This window comes from Pipistrellus hanaki (assembly GCF_964339955.1).
Source record: "Pipistrellus hanaki genome assembly, chromosome: 16".
Classification (NCBI taxonomy): Eukaryota; Metazoa; Chordata; class Mammalia; order Chiroptera; family Vespertilionidae; genus Pipistrellus; species Pipistrellus hanaki.
The window spans coordinates 12,030,961-12,058,080 of record NC_140518.1 but is presented as its reverse complement, the minus strand read 5'-3'; the positions used below and the strand labels follow the sequence as shown (position 1 = coordinate 12,058,080).

Here is a 27,120-nt window from a genome sequence, read left to right as displayed (position 1 = left end):
TTTAACAAGTTTTCCAGGTATTTCTGAGGCTCATTAAAGTTTGAGGATCACTGGCCTAAGTTAAGTCGATTTGGTTCCACCAGAAATCAGCTAACTAAAATAACTCGATCTTTAGGGAGGGAAAAATAAATAAATACACACACACACACACACACACACACACACACACACTTCTCTCTGGAACTACTGAGCATTTACTTTCCCTAAAATCTTCCCCAAAAGATCTATGACATAGGATATAGATGAAAACTTACCTGGGTGCTCTCATCATGAAAACCCTCCAGGAAGCTCTCTAGTAACTCATCTGCATTGTCAATTCGTTCAGCATATTCTCCCACAATCCAAATCATAGCTGCTCGAGCGTCTGGTTCATCCAGCGAGTCTAAGTTCTCACACAGAGTGGCAATGATACTTTCATACCTGATACAACAATGAGGGCAAAACTGAGAACTGTACTTAATAATAAAGGTTACAGGTAAAACCACAGACAAGGACAGACAAGGTACTCAAACCTAGCCACCAAAATACAGAGGCCTTTTAGTACAGGATTATAAATGTATTAAAATATCCTTCAATTATGTTTAATAAATAGACCTTAAATGCTTATAAAAGCTCATCCAATATTCCTTTCACAAGGAAAAATTAACCTGTGGTACAAGGTAATACCACTATTGTACATTTCTAAAAATCTTTCTTACATGATTACAGAATTTTCCTATTATTCCATTTTGCCTTCATGGTAGATGAACAAATCCTACTCCACTTTTAGGAAAATGGAGTTAGATAACAGCATCCAGACTAGAAACAGTAATTTTGTCCCTTAATTCACATCTCTCTTTTTAAAAAAAAAATGTTTTTATTGATTTTTAGAGCGAGAGGAAGGAGAGGGATATGGAGATAGAAACATGGATTGGCTGCCCTCTACTGAGATCAAGCCTGCTACCCAGGTATGTGCCCTTATTTTTTGTTTCATGGGTTGATGCTCAACCACTGAGCAACACTGGCCAGATAATCCACATCTCTTTTTATAGAGATCGTTATGGTCTTTTCTCCCAAAGTACCTGCACTAATGATGTTTTTCTCCAAAGAAACAAGTAATTCAAATATTTATTTTTAATTTTACAGGTCTACAGCTCTCTCACTTTTAACATGTTGAATCCATCTCCTTGGCTAATGTAGTTTTAAACATCCAAATGACATTATATATTAGATGTAGACAAATAAATAATACATTTCATTATTTGCTCTACTTCCACTGAATAAACCAGGCTTTTGATAATTCTTTCTTAAAATTAAACTGTCCTACCCCTTACTAATATAAATCAGAAATGGACACATCTCTCTACCAATCATATTGTGATTATACATATCCACCCTTAATCAAGAAATTTAGAAACCTAACATTCCTCTTTTCTGGAGAGTGGCAAAAGTATATGATTATTTTTCCAAAATACCATTTCCAAAATTTAAAAATTATATACATAAAACCAGAGGCCTGGTGCACAAATTCATGCCATCAGCAGGGGTCCCTCAGCCTGGTCTGCGCTCTCACAGTCTAGGAGCACTCAGGGGATGTCTGACTGCCACGGAGGTGGAAGAGGCTCCCACCACCATGCTGTGCTTGCCACTGTGCGCCCAGCTTCTGGCTGAGCTGTGCTCCCCCTGTGGGAGCACACTGACCACCAGGGAGCAGCTCCTGCATTGAGCATCTGCCCCTGGTGGTCAGTGTGCATCATAACGACTGGTTGTTCCGCCGTTCAGTCGATTTGCATATTACCCTTTTATTAAATAGGATGATTAATAAACCACTATTTTACTAAAATATTTCTTCTAATTTTGAGCCCACCAGCAAGCTAACTTACTGCAAGTTGCTTCATTTAACACTATGTTTAATAACCAACAAGAAGTTGCAGCACAAAGTATCTCTATAACTTTAAAACAAAGTGAGCTTAGGATGCTTACAAGACCTGGTCGTATTTCACTCTTTCAGATTCCTTAATTACTTGCTTTCAAAATCAATTCTAAAAAATGTATTTTTGCTTTATAAACTAAGGCCTTGATGTGAAAAATATGTGGGGTAAAAATGTATATCTTGAGAGGATCCAAGATGGCTGCTCAGGTATACACCTAGCCGCAGCAGCTCACAACAATTTCAAGGAAATACAACTAAAATGTAGAGTGGACATTGTCCAGAGCTACAGGTAGTCGACTGACTGAAAACTCTACAATAGGAAGGAGGGAGAAAACCAGAAGGAAAATCAGAGGAGCTGAAAAAAAGCCTAAGGTACGGAGACATGCTGCGCACTCGCACGCACGCGCGCGCAGAGAGGTCGCAGCCGGAGAGGAGGAGAGGGCTGGGTGCTGCCTGGCGTTCCCTAGCAGGAAGGAAATAGAACCCCCAGCCTGGGCTGAACCCCCGAACCGGCAGCGCTGAGCCCCAAGTTATGGGCCAGACCCTGGGGACCCAGGCTCCGGCAGGGGGAGACAATCCCGGGGGACGGCGAAATGCGGGGCCCCCGGAGTCGCGCGCACATGGCGCGCAGAGGACTGAATGTTGACTCTGATGCTGGATTACCCTAGCCGGAAGAAACAAAGCCTCCGGCGGCAGCTCTGAGCCTCAGCCCAGACCGCCCCCGAACTCCAGGTCTGGGCCAGTCCCTGGGGACCCAGGCTCGGGCAGGGGGAGACGGAGCGGTGAGGTGGAGTCCTGGGAGCGCGGCGCAAGGCCGAGCCCCCGGAGTCGCGCACACTGTGAGCAGAGGACAGTCTGTTGACTCTGATCCTGGACTCCCCTAGTGGGAGGGAGAAAGAAAGCTCCAGACTGGAGGAACGCGACGAGGAGCAGGAGCCCCTGCCGGACACCGGCCAGCCGGGCGCCAGCAAGGAGCCGGGCGACAGGGCCCCCAGTGGGGGGGGGTGCCCCTGAGCCTTCGACTGCTGAGCGCTGGCAACGGAGCCAAGGACGGGGGCTGCTTCCTGGGCGGCGCCGACCCCGGCAACAGGCTGGAGCAGTGCGGGAGCCCGCGGAGAACAAAGGGGTGCCACAGGCCAACCTGCTGAGCTCCCAGGACAAGGAGGAAGAAACCAAAGAAGTTCTCAATGTGAAGAAATCAAGTGAGAGCAAATGATAGTAAAATTACTTAAGAAAGAATACAAAGAAGATCTTGAAAAATCAAAGACTAAGTCAGAACTCAACGCACCAGCCAACATTGCAACATAAATGCGTTTTGTTTTGTTTTTTTTAAAAAAGAAAAAAAAAAAAGAGAGAAAAAAGGGACAGAATGTTGGAACAGCGGCGACCAGACCTAGAGTGGCCAGGCACAAGGCAGTGGCAGCTGGGCCCGGAGCAGCAGTGGCCAGGCCCCAGAGCAGCAGCAGCCAGAACAAGAGCATCAACGGCCAGCACTGGAGCAGCCAGACCTGGGGCAGTGGCAGCCAGGCCTGAGGCAGAGGCGGCCAAGCCCAGGGTGGCCAGTCCAGGAACACCCAGACACGGAGTGGCTGGGCCCGGAGAAGCCCGGCCCAGAGCAGCCGGGTTGGGAGCAGCCAGGTGCAGAACAGCAGTAGCCAAGCACGGAGCATCCAGGCTGGGAGCGGCCAGGCTCGGAGCAGCCGGGTCGGCTGCGGCCAGGCCCGGAGCAGCGGCGGCCAGGCTGGGAGCAGCCAGGCCCAGAGAAGCTGGGTCTGGTGTGGCCAGGCCTGGAGCAGCGGCTGCCAGGCTAGGAGCGGCCAGGCCCGGAGCAGCAGCTGCCAGGCTGGGAGCGGCCAGGCCCGGAGCAGCCGGGTCTGGTGCGGCCAGGCCAGGAGCAGCGGCTGCCAGGCTGGGAGCGGCCAGGCCCGGAGCAGCGGCTGCCAGGCTGGGAGTGGCCAAGCCCGGAGCAGCCGGGTCTGGTGCGGCCAGGCCCGGAGCAGTGGCTGCCAGGCTGGGAGTGGCCAGGCCTGGAGAAGCGGCTGCCAGGCTGGGAGCAGCCAGGCCCGAGCAGCCGGGCCTGGTGCGGCCAGGCCCGGAGCAGCGGCGGCCAGGCTGGGAGCGGCCAGGCCCGGAGCAGCCGGGTCTGGTGCGGCCAGGCCAGGAGCAGCAGCTGCCAGGCTGGGAGCGGCCAGGCCCGGAGCAGCAGCTGCCAGGCTGGGAGTGGCCAGGCCCGGAGCAGCCGGGTCTGGTGCGGCCAGGCCAGGAGCAGTGGCTGCCAGGCTGGGAGCAGCCAGGCCCGGAGCAGCGGCTGACAGGCTGGGAGCGGCCAGGCCCGGAGCGGCCGGGACCGGAGCAACCGGTCCCAGAGCAGCCGGGTCGGGTGCGGCCAGGCCTGTAGCAGCAACAGCCAAGTCCAGAGCAACTAGGTCGGGAGCGGCAGTGACCAGACCCGGAGCAGCTGGTTGTGGAACGAACCAGAGCAACAGAGGCCAGGCCAGGAGCAGCCAGGCCCGAAACAGCTCGCTCCTCGCCTGTACCTGCCCACGGCTGCCTCTCAGACATGGCTGGAAACTTTTGCGGGAACTTGAGGGTCTGCTGAATCAAGTGATGAAGGCTTAGATCTGGATGTGTCGAGTTAGTATAGCGCTGGGGTGTTGATCTGTGAGTGCCTTGGGTGGGGCCTGGATGAGGCTGGTTGACCTATTTGAAAATGTCTTTTGTGTGAAGTGTATCATTGGGCATGTGGAGGTATTATTGATATGAGAAAATGCTAAGTAACAGATTTACTATCTGAAAAGGGATTTACTATCGGGAAAAGGGAGGGAGGAAGAGACTGAACATAAACTGTGCACCTATGGATGAGGACAATGGGGGATGGGGAGGGGGCAGAGGGTGGTGTGGGAACCTGGTGGAGGGGGGAAGAAATGAGGAACCTTTGTAATAATATGAACAATAAAGATTGATTTAAAAAAAAAAAAAAAAAAAAAAAAAAAAAAAAAAAAAAAAAAAATGTATATCTTGTAGCTATATACATGGGAGCAACTAGAATACTTCAGAAAAGACCTGAGACCCTGGTAATTCACTGTTATCTGTTCTATAATTTTCCACAAAGTACTATGTTACATGCAAAGTGAACAGCCCGGCTGTCACCTTCCTGGTTTTTATAGTATGGTGGTCAGACAATTTAATCTTCTAAACTGAGACATTTCTGAGAGTGAAAGGGGGCACAATCATTAATTATGCCAGTAACAGGTGTAAACTGGGATTATACATGGAGAATCTGAAATATATGGGTATCCTATTTAATAGTAACTTCGCTACCAAAAAATCTGGTCAATTTCAATACATGCCAATCAACAGTGCATATTTAGAGTTTCAATTCTTCTAAAAGTAATAAAGAGGGTGAAAAATTAGGTTTTAATCCCTGTGCTAACTACCTTATATGTTTCTGATTTTTAATAAAGTATCCCATTATGACCAGTTACATTACAAAAAATAATTCTTACCTAGCCAATTTCAAAGTGCCTTACTTAAACATCTCCTAAATGATTTGGGAAAGAGGGTGGAGTACTTAGACGTACTTGTTGGGATACTTGCGGAAGATGTCCCGGATGACAACTATTGCCTCTTGGACCACATAATTTACTTTGGTTTGGATGAGATCAAGCAATGTGCTCACACAACGTTCTGCAGATTGCTGTGAGGAGGGACATAATAAATGAGAAGTTAGAGATATATCCAATAATATTTTTTAAAAAATTCAGAAGAATATAGGCACATCAACTAAACTAGACTAAAAGATCAGGCACTTAAATTGACCAAGCAATCCTATAGGGCTGGGCTATCTGATGGAAATATATAGAGTTATAGACAGATACAGACATATACTGACAGGTGAATCCAATCAAATGAAAAGAATCATCTTATATATCCAGGAGAATAAAATGGGAAGAATAAGGCAAGGTAGTTCTTTATCTGGAGTTCATGGGTAAATGGAGACCAGAAAGGCAACTTTAAACTCTTGAAATGTATTGTAATTGCCAAATTTTATATATGCATACAAGCATATTTTCCAGGGAGAGAGTCCACAGCTTTCATGGTATAATAGTTTCAAAGTTATCAGTGATTCAAAAAACTCTTAAGTAAAACTTGCTATCTTGCCGGGACCGGTTTGGCTCAATGGATAGAGCGTCGGCTTGGGGACTGAAGGGTCCCGGGTTCGATTCTGGTCAAGGGCATGTACCTTGGTTGCGGGCATATCCCCAGTAGGGGGTGTGCAAGAGGCAGCTGATCGATGACTCTCTCTCATCGATGTTTCTAACTCTCTATCTCTCTCCCTTCCTCTCTGTATAAAATCAATAAAAATATATTTAAAAAAAAAAAAAAACTTGCTATCTTTTGGGTTATATACTAAAAATCTATGTCTTAGATAAACTGCAATTTCTGAGTTTTTAATTAATCTATAAAATGGAATTTAATATAGTAATCTTTCATTGATGAAGGGAGTATGAAAGAATACACATGACAAAATTAATACATTGAAATTGTAAGTCACAGGTTTTAAAAGGAGATGGGCTCCAGATAAGAAATTCAAAAAGGTCACAGTTCCAGTCCCAGAAAGTAAAACCAGAAACATGATTAAAATGATTTCCTCTCTAGATGAGAGGAACCAGGGATAACTGCTTTTCATCAAAATTTTTTAAGTATTTTAACTATGAGCTTTATTATTTTGATAAACTTTAAAATTACATTTTAAAGAAAGGAGTAAAGGGAACACTCAGAATCCCATAACATGATCACAGCTACCATCAGACACTTGCCTCCACCTTGATGGCACACCTTCCAATGGCCCGCACAGCTTTGCGAACAAAGTCAACATCCACCTCCGTGGCATATTCCTTTAGCTCCGCCAGAACCTGTTAAAAATCCAGGAAGTGAACAAGCATCAAAGATTATCAAACAGCAATTTAACAGCCTGGCTTTTTAGGAAGGCCAGACCTTAAGATCTAAGTCATTGAGTCTACAAAAAGTCTGACCTGAGCAATATTGGCTTGAGATGCCAAACGAATCATGATGTCCAACTTCTCTAGTTTAACATAGATGGGATCATTATACTTCACAAAGAAGACTTTGATTTCCTGCTTTAAGATCTCAGGCCTGCGATACATAGAAACACAAGATAAGGAAGGTGAATCTGTATTAATATCTCATCTATGCCTACCTGCTCTCCTCCCACCTTACCCCCCTCAGGAAAATAATTCATAAACTTCCCTTACATCCATCTAATCAGTTCCATTTAGTGGACTAATTTTATCCTTTAAAGAGTCAGGGTACATGCAGTGAAAAACTACTAGAAGAACAGCAATCTGTTCTACACAATGACATAAACCAGTGGTCGGCAAACTGCGGTTCGCGAGCCACATGCGGCTCTTTGGCCCCTTGAGTGTGGCTCTTCCACAAAATACCACGTGCAGGTGTGCACATACAGTGCGATTGAAACTTCGTGGCCCATGCGCAAAAGTCGGTTTTCTGCTCTCAAAAGAAATTTCAATCGTGCTGTTGATATTTAGCTCTGTTGACTTGTGAGTTTGCCGACCATTGACCTAAACCATATTAAGCAGGCACTAGCTAGTATGCTATTAAGAGACCCCTCAAAAAACAAACTGCATTCTGAGAAACAACAGACATTTATTATAGGAATACTCCAAAATCAATAGTTAGCCTCCTGATCCAGAGCAAGCTGTTTAGTCATGCAACATTCTCTTTCTATGCATCAAGAAGAGATTAACACTGGCCTCTTTAATACTGGTACTATTAAACTTAATTCAAAATTACAAACACTTTGATCACCAATTCACTTTTTCCCAACCTTTTCTGAACAATGAGGTTGATGTTCCTCAGGGCGACATACTGCACCTCTGGCTCCCCAGACAGCAAAGTGACAAGTGGAGGGGCCAGCTTCTTCAGCAGCATGTTGTAGTAGTCCGAGTCCTTGGGTAACAACTCCAGAAATTTCATCAGGACTTTTACTGCTGAAAGCACCACTGCTGAGTTGGCATGAGATAGCCGGGGAGTTACCCGCTCACAGATGCTGAGGGATAAAAAAGGAAAATTATTACCTTAAGTTGTAATTTCTTTGCTCAGTACAGTCTATAAGGCAATGTGTCAGAGTCCCATAGGCCAAGTATCAAGGAATTAGAGAATCAGTTAGAAAAGTCCAAGCTCCATGCGTAGGTAAAATTGTAATCCAACATTGCAGAAGCCTCATTCCCAGCAAACTACAGGCAGAGCAGGGACATCAGAAGACTTTAAGAAACCAGCAACAAGGGGTTTTCAAACTGGAAGGAAACTAGCCAATACCCCAAACACTTGAAGTTCACACCATTTACCTTCCAGTTTTATAGTCCTCTCTGTCGCCCCATATTATGCCAGGGCTCCCTGCCTCACAGCCCATTTCTCCTCAACCTACAGGAAGTCAAATTAAGCATTCTGAGAGTGATTTCATACTGACAGGTATCAACCAACTGTGGTTGAAGATTTCACTGTTAAAATGCAGTAGGGGGTGGGTTAACAAGGAAAACTACCCAACCCTTTGCCTTCAGAATAAGGGAATCTCTGAAAGGTTTTTGTTTGTTTTTTAACAACTGTACACCATTGCAATATTCTCCCAATCTGTTCCCTTTCTTCTAGCCACTGTCACCCACTTTAATGCTTCATGAAATCTTGAATATTTAATTATCTGTGGAAGGGTCTTCAGAAATAAACCTAATCTTAATAGCTCTCGGGCAATGTAAATGGCTGATTATTGGTATATCCGGTTAAAGACACAAGATAAATACACTGTGTTTCTTTTCCCTCCCTCCTGAATCTGCTTGGCTAACTCCCTGACCTGCTTCAGGTCTTTATACAAATGCCACTTCTCAGTTAGGCCTTCCCTGACCACCCTTTTATAAAATACAGCTCATCCCAATGCCCAGCATATCTTAGATCTCCTCCCTGTTTTATCTCTCTCATGAACACTTACCATCTGACATACGATATATATCTTTATTTCTGTGTCATCCCTCAGAATGAGTGTTCTATGAGGACTATGATTTATCTGTCCACTGTTGTACCCTCAGGGCCTGTAGCAGTGCCTAGTACATAGCTTGGGCTATATTTCCTGAGTGAATGAGTAAGTATGAGATGTCAATGACCAACAGAAAATAAATTCTATATAAAATTCTTTCCAGAAGATATCTGTTCTTCCAATGATTGAACTAAACTATCAGGTGAAATTTTGCTACTAAATTCAGAGGGAACAACTTCCCAGACAAGCAAAGAGTACTTATGTGATAGAAACTTGAGCTTCAGCCAGGCAAAGGTTCTTATCTACCATATTAAAATGTCAGCTTAACGAAGAGCCAACATTTCTTCAGAAGAGCCAATGTTTCCTCAAAAGATTGCAAGTTCAGCCCTGGCTGGTTTGCTCAGTGGATAGAGTATCAGCCTGCGGATTGAAGGGTCTCAGGTTCGATTCCCATCAAGGGCATGTGCCCGAGTTGTGGGCTTGATCCCAATGGGGGATGCGTGGGAGGCAGCCGATCAGTGGTTGTCTCTCATCACTGATGTTTCTATCTCTCTCTCCATCTCCCTTCCTCTCTGAAATTAATATATACATATATTAAAATAAAATAAAAAAGATTGCAAGTTCAATTCCCAGGCAGGGTGTGTATCGGTGGCAAGCAATTGGTCTCTCTCTCTCTCTCTCTCTCTCTCTCTCCTCTGCCTCCCTCACCCTCTCCCTATCTCTAAAATCAATGTACAATTTCTGATAGTCAAAGAAAATTTGAAACACTCCAGTGGCCACGGGCTGAGCTGAATAACCCAGTCAAAATTTCCAAATTCAGACTGACATGACTTCTATAGTAATGGAAGACATCATATAGTTGGCTGGCTCCAACATACTTTTTTCTAGTACTGAATTATAGGTACAGCTCAACTCAATAACTAGTATAAAGCCAATTAATCTGATTAAATAAAAAATTTGTTGTATGGGAGATGTAAGGTGATGATGATATAGCACAGTGTAAATATACTGTTCAAACAAGAAATGAAAAACACACATCTCTTAGAAAGAGCTATTTTGCATGGTTTACTCCACTACCTAAAATGTTCCTAAAAATCTGGTAGAAAATACCATGGGGATAGCAGTATCTATCACATAAGCCACTGATCTTCAACACAATAGTCTTTTATTCTAATACAAATACTAGAACTTATTAAATCAGTTAAGACTCCATGATACTATCCAGAACCCCAGACTGACCTCTGCGCCTCCCGGTCATCTTTAGGGTTGTAATTGGACAGGCAGTCCAGGATGAAAATCTGGCCCCATTCAGTGCACTCATTCAGGGCTGTCAGCAGCTTATTAATGTTCTGTGGATTCAAATCGAGTAAGTTGCTGTTTGGGTGAGATTCACTGATTTCAGATAATGCTGCTACAGCATTAGCCACCACCTGGGAAAAAAGAAGATACGACCTTTATTTACCAAGAACAGGACAACTATAGACAACTATAACCTCTCAATCACAGTTCTCAAGTCATTCCGGAATGTCTTACCAGTCTATTAGAAATAAACTACTTTTAAAACATATATTAAACCTCCAATGATGGCATATTCAGCTTCCTAGTGGTCAGAAAACCCAGAATTAAAACAATTCATATATTAGCAGAAAGTCACATAATTTACTATTAAAACATTAACAGTATGAGTAGTACTCAAAACTATCAATAGAATCAAAAAAACAAAACAAACAAACAAAAAAACTATCAATAGAATCAAGATATGAACAGCTAAAAAAAAGCAGCAAAGTTTTAATATAAAACACATACATTAGGCAATGAAGAGAAAAACCTAGGCCAAATAATTCTATAGATGAATGGGTATGCATGTATTGGGGGAGGGGAAAGTGGTGAGGGAGATGGCACCATCAAGAAAGTTTGAACTTGAAACCGTAGACCCCTATCTACACATATAAAAGGCTAATATGCAAAGTGTCCCCACAGGAGTTCAACCAGGAGACCGGGAGTTCTATCATTCACATGATTTACACTGACCACCAGGGAGCGGCGTGGAATGAAGGAAGGCACCGGCCGGCAGTTAGAAGGCCCTGATTGGCCCTGATTTGAGAGAGAGAGGAAGGGAGAAAGAGAGAAATATCAATGTGAAAGAGAAACTTCATTCTCGGTTATCTCCTATATGCAACCTGACCGCAGACTGAACTGGTAACCTAGGTATATGCCCTAATCAAACATCAAACCCATAATCTTTTGGTGTTCTGGACAACCACTCAACCAACTGAGCCACCCAGCCAGGACTCAAAAATAGTTTAGGTCTAATTTCCCCAGAAAAGAATTTACTATGTGAATGTATACAAATATCAAAGGAATCAGAACCCTTTAAATTAATGCTGTACCAATAATTTTACCCTTTGCCATTAGGTAATGGTAGCAACAGTGCTCCTCTCATGTGCTCTCCTAAGCCAGCCCCTTTAGTAGGCGCTTTTTATGCAACAGCTCAATTAATACATTCCAAAACTATCTAAGATGGTAGCCCTCAACTGTAAAGAAAGAAAATGAGGCTTAGTGAAGTTAAGCCAGGACTTAACAGAATGAAATTTTTACTTCAAAGTCTGTCTTTTTTCTTTCAAATAGCATCTCACTAAAAATCAGCTTTAACTAAAGTATAAATGATAAAACAGCTGCAAGAAAATGAGGTCTGTGTGATCCCCCAAAACAGAGAATAAAAAAATAATAAAATTCTATTACTTATAACAAGGTACACTACACCCTTAGGAACCAGCCTGGCGGTCGACATAACCCCAAGAGTAGTCACATCTTGATCAACATTTTACTCGTAAGATTTCAAAGTCATTTCTGCAGATGTTCTAATGTTATGATATCTAGGATGCCCTTCTGAAGTGAGCTACAAGAAAACTACTAAGGCAGAACACCCTAGAAGCATTCATTTCATTTGTAGGAGATTCTATTGGGTCGGCAACTAAGTAATTGCGGGTTTCACACATATATGGCTTCAGTTGAATTTTTAGGTTTGCAGACGTAGTACAAATGTAAAACACATTTTGTATTTGATAGTTGGATATTCAGCTGTTAATCAGTAAAAAAAGTTTTTTGATCTGTTTTGTAGTTTTTGTTTGGCGTTCGTTGAAAAATGGAAAATCAAAAGGAACATTTTCGTCATATTTTGCTTTTTTATTTCCGCAAGGAAAAAACGCATCACAAGCTCATAAAAAGTTATGTGCTGTTTATGGTGACGAAGCCTTAAAAGAACGGCAGTGTCAAAATTGGTTTGCCAAATTTCGTTCTGGTGATTTTTCACTCAAAGATGAAAGACGCTCTGGTCGTCCAGTTGAAGTTGATGACGCCCTAATCAAAGCAATAATCAATTCGGACTGTCACAGTACAACACGTGAGATTGCAGAGAAGCTTCATGTATCACATACATGCATTGAAAATGACTTAAAACAACTTGGCTATGTTCAAAAACTCAATACATGGGTTCCTCACGAACTGAAAGAATCACAGTTAACGCAACGCATTAGCAGCTGCGATTTGCTAAAGAAACGTAATGAAAATGATCCATTTTTAAAACGACTGATAACTGGCGATGAAAAATGGGTTGTTTACAACAATATCAAGCGGAAAAGATCGTGGAGCAGGCCAGGTGAACCAACTCAAACAACATCAAAAGCTGATATTCATCAAAAGAAGGTTTTGTTATCAGTTTGGTGGGATTACAAAGGAATTGTCTACTTTGAACTCTTACCACCCAACCGAACGATCAATTCTGATGTCTACATTGAACAACTAACGAAATTAAACAATGCAGTTGAAGAAAAGTGGCCCGAATTGACAAATCGAAAAGGTGTTGTATTCCATCATGACAATGCAAGGCCACACACATCTTTGGTCACTCGGCAAAAATTAATGGAGCTTGGTTGGGATGTTTTGCCACATCCACCATATAGTCCTGACCTTGCACCATCTGATTACTTTTTGTTTCGATCTTTACAAAACTCCTTGAATGGTAAAAATTTCAATAATGATGATGATGTCAAATCGTACCTGATTCAGTTTTTTGCTAATAAAAAACAGAAGTTTTTTGAACGTGGGATTATGATGCTGCCTGAAAGATGGCAAAAGGTCATTGATCAAAATGGGCAATGCATTAAAGAATAAAGTTATTTAGTTCCTTGAAAAAATTGTCTTTTTCTTTAAAAAATCCGCAATTACTTAGCTGCCGACCCAATAATATTTGCTGGTACAGTGCTGCCCCCATGTGGAGCAACTTCTGGGGGGGGGGGGGGAAGTGGAACAAAACTACTTTTTAAAAAAATTAATCCTCACCTAAGGATATTTTTCCATTGATTTTTAGGGACAGTGGAAGGTAGGTAGGGGAAGAGAGACAGAGAGAAACATCAATGTGAGAGTCACGTCGACTGGTTGCCTCTTTCAAGCGCCCCCAACCCACCAGGGCCTGGGATGAAACCTGCAACCCAGGTATGTGCCCTTGACCAGGAATTGACCGGAGACCTTTTGGTGCACAGGCCAGTGTTCTAACCAATGAGAAACACCAGCCAGGGCCTGACCCACATTCTTAGCCCCACTGGATATTTAACAAGTTTCCACAGGTACATGATCTCACGCTCATCTAGAGGCCCAAATCTTCTCGTTTGTCCTCAGGTAGAAAATTTCAAAAATGGTTGCTCAGAGTAACAGGGTGAATCAAAAGCAGTGTCAAAACCACAACTTGGTACCAGCTAAATATTTTATAAAACAAATACGATTGCCTGAAACATTTATTTCTTTGTGGAATTTTTTTTAAAAAGTAGCACATGGTATTGCTTGAAGGGGAAAAAGGCAAGATTGAATCAGAATTCTAATACTGGTGGCGATACCCTAACAGAAGTCTGTGCCTAGGTGGTGGTTGAAAGATTCCTGATGGCAGTACCACAGTACTTAAAAAAGTTATTGCTTCACCCTTTGACCTCGATACTAAATTTAATGGATAATGAGAAGTCAAGACTACTCAAAGACTAAGATAAACCATATGAACTGTCAAAGGAGAAATGTGAGCAGGTAATTTGCAAATGAGAGACAATGTCTATTTCAAGGCAAATTCCTACTCTCTATTTCAAAAAGTAAAAAAAAAAAATATTCAGAGGTTATCTACTGATTAACTCATAATGTTATTCACCTCCTAGTAAATACTACATTAGGCAAAAATGGAAGAAAACTTTCTATATTCTTTCATCATCTTGTATTGATACTTAGAACTCAATACAAATGAGCTTCAGTCACTAGCAGAGTCAACGTAATAGTTGAGACTTGACTCATTATATAGGCAAAGTTTAAAATGTCAATAAGAGAAATAAAAGATTCACAAACTTTAAGGTGTTACATTCTGGCTGCCAAACATTTAAAACATAATCATGGGTTATATATGCACAGACAATAGGGTGGTGAAGACCTGGGGCAGGGGGTGGACCAGAAAGACTTGATGGGAGGGCAAAAGGGAGACATAAATAATACTTTCAACAATAAAAAAATTTTTTTTTTAAAAAAAAGAACATAATTAAGTTGGCTAAAAAGAATCTTGTCGCCCAGCCAGGGTGGCTCAGTGGTTCAGTGCCAACCTATGAACCAAGAGGTCACGGTTCGATTCTCAGTCAGGACACATGCCTAGGTTGTGGGCTTGATCTCTGTGTGGCGTGCAGGAGGCAGCTGATCAATAATTCTCTCTCATCATGGATGTTCCTATCTCTGCCTCTCCCTTCTTCAATTCAATTAAAAAAAACAAAAAACATATTTTAAAGAATCTTACCCTAGAATTCTACTGTAGAAGAATGCATTAAATAATTAGGCAATAAAGATAATTTTGATTCAGTTTCTATTCCCACACCACCAGAAAATACCACAAACATCTTTCTGAAGAAATAATCTTTAAATATTTTATATAAATTTAATGTGAAACTTTAAGAAAATGATGAAAGGACTGATTTGTTTCTAGGCCAACAATTTTCAACCCTTTCCATATCATGACACACAAACTAATCACTAAAATTCTGGGGCACACAAAAAAATCTATTTTTTGCCAATCTGATAAAAAAAAAAATTTAAAGGTATAATTTTGATTCATTCACATTGGACAGCTACTGTTGTGCTATTATCATTTTTTGTTTGTTTGTTTGACAATCTAAGGGGACTGCATGTTGTAAAAATTCTGGCGGCATACCAGTTGTAAATCACTGTTCTAAACATAGTATACAGGGCTAAGTATGATACAAAGTTTTGCTTTAAGACCCTTGTATTTTAGTACTTGGTTTCACCTCAGAAACACCAAGGGTGTGAGATAGACAAATCTGTGGGACACACAGAAGTAACGCTCCCCATAGCTAACCTTTCGTTCAATGTCCCAAAGCTAAGATTTGCTTTAAACATACTTTTTAAAGTAACCCATTTAAAATAGTGCTCTTTTCTAAAAGCAGAAGTTTATTACCATTGGATTTGAATCTGCTATGAGATCCCGCAGAGAATCCAGAAATCCCTGATCTTCCACCATCTGGGCATTGATGTCATGGAGCTTTGCCACGCAGACGGCTGCTGTTTTCCGGACGTAGGGATCCTCATCCTTCAAGCACTTTCGGAGGGGCTCGCAAAGATATTCTGTGATCTTGTCCACTCGGATGCATCCCATGGTTCTAACTGCCAAGGCCCGAATCAGAGGATTGGGATCTTCACAGTCCTATGAAAGACAATCCGTAACCACTATAGGTACACATGGTGACTGAAAGTAAACAGTCTAGTCTGTATAAGCCATAAAAGAATATTCAGTAACGCAAGCTTCCAGCTACTCTACATCAGAATCCAAATCTCCCATGCTAATCCTTTCCTTTCCTAAGTACAAACCTTAGTTACCTATAAGAATCTAGGTAAGCAATTCATTTTAACTGTTTTCTATACACAATAAAGAAATGCCAACAGTAGTTGCAGGGCTAAGCAAAAGCCTAGTGAGCTGAAGTTACCAGCCCCATGGCCATTTGGGAACTAGCCCTAAAACAAAAGAGGCCTTTTGGCTTGTATTCTGGTGGGAGGGAGGGAGGAGAAAATGAGGAATTGGAAAGATGAGTCCCATTCCACAGTTGGTTTGCAAATAGCAAGTAGGGAGAAAAGGGAGGTTGGTCTACAGGCAAGAAAGCAGACTGCAGAAGCTGGCGAGGGCCATACTGAAGTAAGTTCCTGGGTTAAGCTGCAGAAGGCCTTCTGACATAATTAATATACATTCTCCTTTATTAGCAAGTGCTCTTCCAAATACAGAACAATCAAAATACTCAGTAAGATGGAACCTTCCTTAAATTGCCCTACTTAAAAATATTTCTTCAAACATTATAAACTTATATGTGTGCTAACTTCAAAAATGTAAACTAGCCCTAGCTGGTTTCACTCACTAGATAGAGAGTCAGCCTGTGGACTGAAGGGTCCCGGGTTCAATTACAACTAAGGGCACATGCTGGGTTGTGGGTTCAATCCCCAGTGTGGGGCATGGAGGAGACAACCAATCAATGATTCCCTCTCATCACTGATGTTTCTAGCTCTCTCTCCTTCTCCCTTCCTCTCTGAAACCAATAAAAATATATATATAAAAAAAGAAATGCTATCTCTATGGGTGTGTAAAGGGAGGTGGGGAAAGGTTATAAGGGGACAAACGGTGATGGGAAAAAAAATAAATACTAAATCCTCAAAAAAACGCTGTGTGTGTGTGTGTGTGTATTTCAGAGAAGAAGGAGAGGGAGAGAGAGATAGAAACATCAATGATGAGAAGGAATCAATGATTGGTGCCTTCTGCACGCCCCACACTGGGGATCAAGCCCGCAATCTGGCATGTGCCCTTGACTGGAATCAAACCTGGGACCCTTCAGTCTGCAGGCTGATGCTTATCCACTGAGCTAGGGTTCTACTTCTATTTTGTAGGTCTTACAACATTTGATTACTTTTTTTTATTATGGCAAATTTCAAACATTTTCAAATAGAGGGAATCTTAAAAGTACCCATCTTGTATTTATAGTGGTTATCAACTCATGCTTATCTTATTTAATTTATATTCTTTATACATTTCTGATCTTCATTTCCTTTTTGAGTAGATAATTTTAAAGCAAATCCCAAACCTGGTCAAGGGCACAGGACCAGGTTGCAAGCTTGATCCCCAGGGGTGGGTGTGCAGGAGGCAGCCGGTCAATGAGTCTCTCTCATCACTGATGTTTCTATCTCTTTCCCTCTCTCCCTTCCTCTCTGAAATCAATAAAAGATATATTTTTTAAAAGATAAAATAAATAAATAAACAAAATAGAGGTTATACCTCCTATACTTTCCACTACTTATGACCTATAACCTGTTTTCTCTTTCTACAAAGAGAAAAAGGTTGCTGATACTACAAGAATATGCCCACCCTGTCAGCCTTGAAAGCCTTTGTCAGTTCACAAACACTGAGGTTTCACCTGGTTTTCTTCTCCCATCTGACAAGGATGCACGAAGCCCAGCTAACAGAAGGCTCACCATATGGTCTGAACTGGATGACAAACGTTGGCTTATAGAAAGCTAAAACATGAACATTCCTAGTCACTGCCAGTACTTCTCTAGAGGCTCTCTTTTGGAACAGAAGTTGCTTATTTGCAATGCAGACACTAAATATCAAGAGACACTTCTGAAAAGGTTACTTAACGTAGAAGAGACTGCTCCTGAGTCCTTTAAGTTACCTTCACAAAGCTGTTGACAGCCATAATGGCCATGTCTGGCTGACTCTTGGCATAGTTCATCAAGTAGAGATACACCAGCTTCTTTAGTTCCAGGTTGTCAGTCTGCATACAGTTCACTACATCTGGAAAGAGAGAACTGAAAAGAGAGAACAGAGAAAGGAAAGGTGAACATACGGTGCCAATCTGTTGAAAAAAACATGAAAAAATTAGCCTTATTTTACAAGTAATTTGATGCAAGGACAAATGTTCCCACAGTGATAATTGTTATTACAGAAATGAATTATTAAAGAAATTATAGTACTGGTCCTAAGAGGTCTCTAAAAATAGATTTTTTTAAAAAAACCCTGGCCAAGTAACTCAGTTGGTTAAGAGCATCATCCTAATACACTAAAGTTTTAGGTTTAATCCTGGTCAGGGCACATACAAGAATCAATCAATGAAACATTAATAAGTGGGACAACAAATTGATGTATCTATTTCCCTAAAATTTTTTTAAATAAAAATAATTAAAAACACTTTTTATTATGAAAATTTCCCAACAAAAACAGAGAAAGAACTGTAAAGAACCCAATGTATCTATCACCCAACTGAAAACAAATACTAATACATGCCCAATGTTGTTTCAGATTCTCTCTCTTACCAAGTCCCTAGCCCATTTAGTTGCTCTGGATTTTTTTTTTTTTAAACAAATCCTAGCCATTATAGCATTTCATACATAACAGTCTAGTGCATATCTTTAGAATTTTTGAAAAACCACTATTTTTATCACACACAAAAATTAACAGTAATTCTTCATATCACTTAATTGCAATTTCAAACCACTACAGCTATTATACATTTTTAATCGTCATATTTGTCCATCTTTGACCAGTAGGAACTTAATTTAGTTAGCTCCTGAGTCCTTGTGATATGACCCTTTATTTTCAGTAGCTTCCTTGCTTTCTGGCGGAACAAGATGCTCCATTCAGGCTCATCTTGTAATTTCTAATCCTATAACTGGAATCCATTTCTCTAAGACATCATGAATCCCTTTTCGTGGAACTTACTTATTTTTAACATACACATTCAGGCAAATGAAAATTTCAGTGTATGCAAATATAAAAGGACTCTTCCTAAGTTCAAGTCATTTAATGATTTATCATTCTCCTATAAGGCCAATGGAAAGGAATTTATGTTTCCATTCACAAGTATCACCATTAGCTTAAAAGAGTAGAGTTTGTCAGATTTTAAAGTGTAATCTGCATTTTAAAAACATAAATTAGCTACAATTTTATGGGAAGTTAGTAATTAACCTCTCCCCTAAAGCTACCAAAATACCTTATAAATTAAATACTTCTAAATATCTTCTTACTAACACAGAAGGAAGAGAAATAGTTGATAACATAGTATAGCTCCCACACACAGACAAAAACCATATACAGAAACAGGAATTATTTACAAAAAGGAAGATATACTGCAAAGTCACAGAATCCACTATATCTCCAATGAAGCAACAGTTTCTGCCCTGGAAAGCAAACTATTTCTTTAATTTGCATGTGTGTATCTTTCGTCGTTTCGTCGATTATTAATAAACACTAAAAACATTCTCTAACAATGAATGTTCTTTCCATTTCTCAGGGGAATAGATCATGTGCAAAACAATTGAAAGACAAATAAATGTGATACATTAGTCAATAGGAAACTGAACATCTTAAATAATTTAATTCAACAATCTGTACAAGAGCAGGAAGATCTTGATCAAGAATAGTCTAAGGCCTAGCCAGTGAGGTTCTGTGGTTGAGTGTCAACCTATGAACCAGGAAGTCAATGTTCAATTACCAGTCAGGGCACATGTCCGGCTGCAGGCTCAATCCCCAGTTGGGGGCATGCAAGAGGCAGAGGATCAGTGATTCTCTCTCATCAATGATGTTTCTATCTCTCTCTCTCCCCTCTCCCTTCCTCTCTGAAATTAATATATATTTTTTAAAAAGAGAGAATAGTCTAAGTTCTACATAAAGACTGTTACGTACCAAAGTATAAAGCTAAAAACATAAATTTTCCAATATGGTAGCCACTAGCAGATGTGGTTTGCAATGTGGCCAGTCCAAACTGAGATGTATATAGGGTGTATCGAAAATGTAGATACACTTTGAATAATTATTAATTCCAATGGGTTAAATCTGAAAAGAAAGAAACATTAGAATTAATAATTATTTAAAGTGTGTATTTATTTTTTGGGGATACCCAATATATAAAATACATTGAATTAAAAATATAATGTAAAATATTTCATTAAAATTTTTATACTGATTTTATGCTGAAATAATAATATTCTGGGTATATTGGATTAAATAAAATATATTATTAAAATTAATTTCATCCATTTTTAACTTTAATGCGGCTATCAGAAATTTAAAACTGCGTGTGTAGCTCACATTATATTTCCATTGGATAGCACTGAACTTGAGGTTACTTGCAGTGGGACTGAAATATAATCCAAAAACAGCTAACTCTATTGTTTCTTTAAGCTATCTTTCTAGGCACAGCATAAATTCCATCTACTCCAAGAAGAGTTTTTCAACTATTCTTGTTTAAATGGACCTATCTTGTAGAGAACTCTTCTTGCCTTTAACATATACATTCTAGTACTTAATTATCTAACTATATCTTATTATTAAGGCTAAATGACACTACCCTTTTGTCTGAATTATATGTGGTATAGTTCTAGGCACAAAATAAACAATCCGCAATTAACAGATTAACAAATAGTACTAACCAAGCATACAAAAGTAAGCTCAAAAAAAGTTTTAACTTTTCTGTAGGATATAGAAATAAACTTGGCAAGAACACAAAAGCCCCACCAATGAGGTATGCTAACTTTTACCAGTTCTTCCAATCTAGATTTATTTATTCCTTCAGAGACTGATCATGGGTAAGCAAACTTCAGCCTGTGGGCCAAATTCAGCCCACCACCTACTTTTGTATGAGTAGTGAGCTAAAAATGGTTTTTACATATGAACATTTACAGATTTGATTATAGAAAGAATAATAGCTTTGAATCCCAACTAAGCAAAATTACACTCCCCAAAAAAGAATGCCAACTTCTTCTTTAGTAAATGTGTAGTACAAAAAAACCAAAACTGTGCTTACAACATGTTCAATTTTGTCAACAAAATCTTTGTGGAAATACTTTTCTCTCATTATATACTTATCTACATAATATCCTCAATTTTTTGCCCATTAGCCAGCTAAATCTAAAGTCTTTACTATCTTTAAAAAAAAATAAAAAATAGTCTTGCTCTTTACAAAAATCAAAATAAAAAATGGAAAAAAAAACCACTATCCTGCCCTTTATAGAAGTCTGCTGACCTCTAAGGTATATGGTTATCTAAAAGAAGGTTAAGAACCAAATGTGCTTATGTGCTAACAAACAAAACTCCAACAACAAAACCTGCCTCAGACAGCGGCACCGAGGGCACAAGAAGGTAACTGAGCCACTTCCTATTGCCGCTGTTTCCACCTGAGCTCCAGATCTGGTTAGAGAAGCTGCTCTCACTATTTGGGTCTCAAGACCCCTTTAAAACACTTTAAAAATTTTTTTTAAATATATTTTATTGATTTTTTACAGAGAGGAAAAGAGAGGGATAGAAAGCTAGAAATATCGATAAGAATCACCGATCAGCTGCCTCTTGCCCGCAACCAAGGCACATGCCCTTGACTGGAATCGAACCTGGGACCCTTCAGTCCTCAGGCAGACGCTCTATTCATTGAGCCAAACCAGTTTCGGCCTTTAAAACACTTTTAAAAATTACTGCCCGGCTGGCGTGGTTCAGTGGTTAAGCATCAATCTGTGAACTAAGAGGTGATGGTTCGATGGTCACATGGTTGCAGGCTCAATTCTCCCAATAGAGGGCATGCAGGAGGCAGCCAATCAATGATTCTCTCTCATCACTGATAGTTTCTCTTTCTCCCTCTTCCTTCCTCTCGGAAATCAATAAAAAAATATATTTAAATAAATAAATAAAAATTACTGAGATCCCCGGAGAGTTTTTGTTCATGTGGGTTATATAAGTATTAATATTTTACCATATCAGGAATTAAAGCTGAGAAATTCTGCTCTGGCATTCAACCTGCTATAGAATATTGTTTTGGTTGAAGTGTCCAGCTTCATACACATATATAAAACAGAAAAGGGAGGAGTATTTTAATAGCTTTTTCACATAACTTATCCTTCTTTAATACATTAAAGCTAGCCCTAGCTGGTTTGGCTCAGTGGGTAGAGCGTCAGCCTACGGACTGAAGGGTCCCAGGTTCGATTCCAGTCAAGGTACATGCCTGGGTTGTGGGTTTGGTTCCCACGAGGGGATGTGCAAGAGGCAGTCAATCAATGATTTTCTCTTATCAATGATGTTTCCATCTCTCTTATCTCTCCCTTCCTTTCTAAAATCAATAGATATTTTTAAAAAATATATTAAAGCTAGACAAACGGTTGTTTCACATCTCTTTCAGTCCACAAATAGTAGTTTCTTAAAAATTACTTACAGAATGGGGGTGTGGGGGGATAATAGGGAGGTAAGGACACATATGTAATACCTTAATCAATAAAGAAATTTTAAAAAAAAGTTAAGTTACAAGGCAATCTGAACTTGGTTGCATTAAAATCTAGTCATTTATCATTTATTTTTATGTATCTTTTATCCATGGTAATTTTTGATATATGCACTGGTCATTTGGGAAATATTGGTTCAATGAGTTATGCAGATTTTCCCAATGTTGGCACATCTATATAGATAAAGCGGTAATATGCAAATTAGCTGGGCATCACCACCGGCTCAGGAGGAGCTGCCGCACAGATGGACTGCATGCCGCCCCCAGCCCCAGTGGACACACACCAGGGGTGGGGTGTGCTCTGAGCGGCTGTGGGGTGGCTCAGAGCACACCCCCGGTGAGCGGTGGCAGCGGCCAGAAAGAAGCAGCCCCAGTTCCAGATGCCCGGCAGTGGCAGGAGCAAAGCAGCTCAGACCCAGTGGGTGGCAGCGGAAGCCAGAGCGAAGCAGTCCAGGTCCTGGATGCTGGAGGGAAGCCTGTGCGACAGCGAGGGGAAGGAAGGCCTACTCTTGCACGAATCTTCGTGCATCGGACCTCTAGTTTCATTATATAACAGCAAATAAGCACATTCATTAATTTCAACACCAATCTCATCATGAAAGTATTGGGAAGCTAAGATGCAAGTTTTCTAACACTCCTAATTTTTACTTTGAAGTTTAAATTTATCCAATGTCATTTTTCCCCTTGAAGTGACATGTTCAGTTTATTCATTTTTGATAAAACGGCTCCCAAATACTGAAGTCTAACTATAATTTACCTGTCAATCATCCTTTCACATGAAAATGGGCGTTTTTACCCTAGCCAGTTTAGCTCAGTTGGATAGAGCATCAGCCTGCAGACTGAAGGGTCCCTGGTTCGATTCTGGTCAAGGGCATGTGCCTCGGTTGCACGCTCGATCCCCAGTAGGGGGCATGCAGGAGGCAACCTATCAATGATCCTCTCTCATCACCGACTGATGTTTTTATCTCTCTCCCCCTCTCCCTCCCTCTCTGAAATCAATAAAAATCTATTTTAAAAAATAAATAGCCCAAACCAGTTTGGCTCAGTGGATAGAGCGTCAGCCTGTGGACTGAAAGGTCCCAGGTTCGATTCTGGTCAAGAGCATGTACCTTGGTTGCGGGCACATCCCCAATAGGGGGTATGTAGGAGGCAGCTGATTAATGTTTTTCTCCCATCAATGTTTCTAACTTTCTATTCCTCTCCCTTCTTCTCTGTAAAAAAAATCAATAAAATATATTTTAAAATAAAATACAATAAATACGAGAGAGAGAGAGAGAGAGAGAGAGAGAGAAAGAGAGAGAGAGGGAGGGAGGAAGAAAGGGAGGAAGGGAAGGAGGGAGGGAAAATGGTGTTTTCAATTTAAATACTCATGCATGGGGTTTTTTTTTTCCAATTCAACTATCACTCTGCTATACAGCAGAAGTGCTTTATGCATAATTCCTATTTCATCATACAGAATATTAAAAAGGTTTAATAAAATAAAATTTGAATGTTTCACAAAAAATCCGAAGTGAAACTGCATTTATTCCCTGCAAGTACACGGTGGTGAAAAATACAATGACTTCTCTTATAGTTTGGCACCACTGCCTTGATTCATGCTACCACACCAGCAGTGCAAATATCAACACAATAAAAAAGACTAATAACACCTAAATATCAATATTATTGTAAAAATAGCTTTGACCTCATGGACCCTCTTGGGAATCCTCAGGAGCCTGCAGACAATCCTTACTTATTTCCAAATGGTATTATTAAATTACAGAAAGAAAACAAAACACATTTTTAAAAACTGATTTTGTTAATACTGATTTTTATCTTGAATTCAGGAACTGAATGTAAAGTTGTAAAGTTGAGGGCACTGGCTTGAGCCAGTTAGAGAGCATATGCGCTTCTGCTTCTCAGTGTATTTTTATCATCTTCTAAAGCTACCTCAGCAACAATTTGTAACTGTGCCAGCTCTCAGGAGGGTTTATGCTAGATCGGCATGCAACAAAAATCAAACTGATTTCTCTCTTCCAAAAACACAAAGCAAAATAAAACTAACTTAAATCACAGAATATAAAAGCAACTATTTTCTGATGATGTTTTCAGGGACAAGCCCATTGTTGTAAGTTCTATGATGACAGTCAGTTTTGATGAGAAGCAGTAACAGCCCTAAGGCAGGGTCTGGGACTAAAGCAGGAGTGCCTGCCCTTACCTGACATCCTTTCCCACAGTCATGGCAGCAATCACTTTCTTCACGGCCTCCTTCCGCTTTTCCTTCTTTTCATTGTTGAGTTCAGCCTTTAATTCAAAGATTTCTCCTAGAAAAGAAGAGAGCAAAATGGATGGATTTCCAGGACCAAAGATCTAAAGCACAATACTGTTATGTAATAAGTAACATCATGAAAGTTGCCCAGAGGTTTAAAAATTGTAGGACAGGTACAATTCAAATCCTTAGAATAGTAACTAACCTATTCATAAGGACACCATCTTTCAGGTTATGGCCAGAAAGGAAGATGCAATCCAGATCTTAGGAGGCTTAGGAGTGGGGAAAAGTAAATCTCAGGATATCTTACTACACTGGGGTGAAAATGGAATCTGAGGAATGTTCTTCCATCACAATTCCAATGTTCTGGAGGAAAAATAAATGTAGGCAGGAGAAAGGCTCACAAATCAGTGTTTTCAGAACCCCGAAGACTCCAGATATCATCTCTTCACCTACTCTTAACTTCACAAATGAAGAACTGAGGCTCAAAGATCTCAGAGTGAGTGACAGAGTATCTCCTGAATCCAGAGATTCTCAACCTTGGCCATACACTATTATCTGGGAAGTATTTAAAAATAATAATGCTCAGGCTCTACTTTGGACCAAATAAATAAGAATGTCAGGGAGTAGAATTCTTACATTCATATTTTCAAAGTTCACACAAGTAATTCCAATGCAAAAACAGGGTTGAAAATCACCGCTCTCCTCTAATTAGTAATTTACGAAGTTAATGGGACCCCGGGCCAGTGTGCTCAGTGGATAGCGTGTCGGCCTGTGAACTGAAGGGTCTTGGGTTTGATTCCAATCAAGTGCGCATGCCCAGGTTGTGGGCTAGATCCCCATCGGGGGGCATGTAGGAGGCAGCCAATCAATGATTCTCTCTCAACATTGACATTTCTACCTCTCTCCCCCTCTGAAAGCAATAAAAATATATATTTTTAAAAAGTTAATGGGAACGGAGGAGGATTGAGCAAAAAAGAGAAAAAGCTCATGAACACAGACAAGTGTGGTGATTGTAGGTGGGAGGGGGGTGGGTGGAGGTGGAAGAGGTAAAGGGGGGATAAATGGTGATGGAAAAGTAATATGAGAAGCTAATGGGGAAATAAAAAAAATTAATGGTCTTTTATTCAATCACTCTAACAAAAGCAATGTACCAGACTCATTTCTAAAGGAATAATCTCGAATAACTGACTGCTCTATGGAATGGCAGGGCTGTCACCACTACTGTAAGGCCAGGCTCACCTATCTTCAGAAAGCTGGAGCTGAAATAAGCAAAGGTTACAACCCTCACTGGTTTTAAAAGAAAATATACCACCACTTCCATCTTAAACCCTTCTAAAATATTGCCTCATTTTTTCCATCTTTATGTTAGTTCTTGATGTTCATTTAACCAGACTGCACCAGTCAGTATAGAAATCGTGGGGACAGCAACTGTGTGATCTGCTGAAGCCTCTACATGTGATGGATGAAACAAAGAAATACAGCCATTCAACAATTAAAAATAAATAAATAAATAAAGTGTGTTACATTAATATCCATTGCCAACAATGCAAACAAATTCATGTCACAAAAACGGCTGTTTTATTTTATCAACAGCTGCAAAAACAGTACAGCCAGAAAAGCTAGACTCTTTTTAAGAGTCATTCTCCTCTTCATCAAGTCCTCTGCTGCCAAATCCAGCTCTTAGGGCTCCTTCCCATCATTTATTTCTGGGAACAGTAAAAGACAAGCAGCAGGACTTCAGAAAGTCTGAATTGTGAATAGCTGTAGGAGTTGAAGAATCAAAACAGGATGTAACTGAAATCATTCCAACTCCAACAGCATATACTTAAAGAATATGTTCACTGGCAATTCTGGTGGGTGTTGCAGGAAGTAAAAGGAACATAGTCTATTCATTTTTAAAATATGGTATTTACCCAGCCATGATTCATCTATAAATCTCAAAGTTTTACAAGTTCCTAAATAAAAAGGTACCAGAGTAGATTACAAGAAAATGATTGAAGAGGTAGGTGAGTTTTTAAATTATAATTTTTATGTCATTAAAGACAATATATTCTTCTCAAAACCCATGAAATGTTAACAGAAGAAATACATCCATTTCAAAATAATAAAATCAGATAAAAGCTGGAAAATGAATGGCAAGGAGGCTAGAGGCTTTTGTGAGGTGTAAGCAATAAAGACAGGAAGAGGCTGTGAGGAGCTAAGGAGGAGCTTTAAGTGAAGCAAGGTTATCTCATACATACAACTTTATTAAATTCTTACCTTTTCTCCCCTTCTCCTCCCCTTAAATCTACCAAGCACTGCTAGCAGCTAGCAATAGTTCTCAATCTTGACTATACATTAGAAAAGTTTAGGGAGAGGATTTTTAAAATCCTCTCCTCCCCCCGGCATATCCCAGATCAATGAAATCAGGATATCTGGGTATGAAACCTGGACATCAGTATTGTTTTTAATTCATGAGATAACTCCAATGTGTAGGTAAGGTTGAAAGCCACTGACCAGTAGGCAGTTGATATAATTAAGCAACAGACTATAGAGCTTCCTGTATTGTGATAGA

The 27,120-nt window shown here is 40.4% G+C and overlaps 1 protein-coding gene across 3 annotated transcripts in view; it reads right to left on the bottom strand.

Annotated features, from left to right (window-relative positions):
- Positions 1-27,120, bottom strand: part of AP2B1 (adaptor related protein complex 2 subunit beta 1) — an 85,498-nt gene that overhangs the window by 49,178 nt on the left and 9,200 nt on the right. For all 3 annotated transcript variants that reach the window (XM_084863427.1, XM_084863429.1, XM_084863428.1), the window contains exons 3-11: positions 24,513-24,618; positions 17,729-17,864; positions 15,475-15,720; positions 10,221-10,411; positions 7,782-8,003; positions 6,949-7,069; positions 6,733-6,828; positions 5,494-5,609; positions 255-420 (exon numbers count right to left, since the gene is read on the bottom strand). In XM_084863427.1, coding sequence (XP_084719553.1) covers positions 255-420; positions 5,494-5,609; positions 6,733-6,828; positions 6,949-7,069; positions 7,782-8,003; positions 10,221-10,411; positions 15,475-15,720; positions 17,729-17,864; positions 24,513-24,618 — 1,400 coding nt within the window. The remainder of the gene's footprint in view (positions 1-254; positions 421-5,493; positions 5,610-6,732; positions 6,829-6,948; positions 7,070-7,781; positions 8,004-10,220; positions 10,412-15,474; positions 15,721-17,728; positions 17,865-24,512; positions 24,619-27,120) is intronic.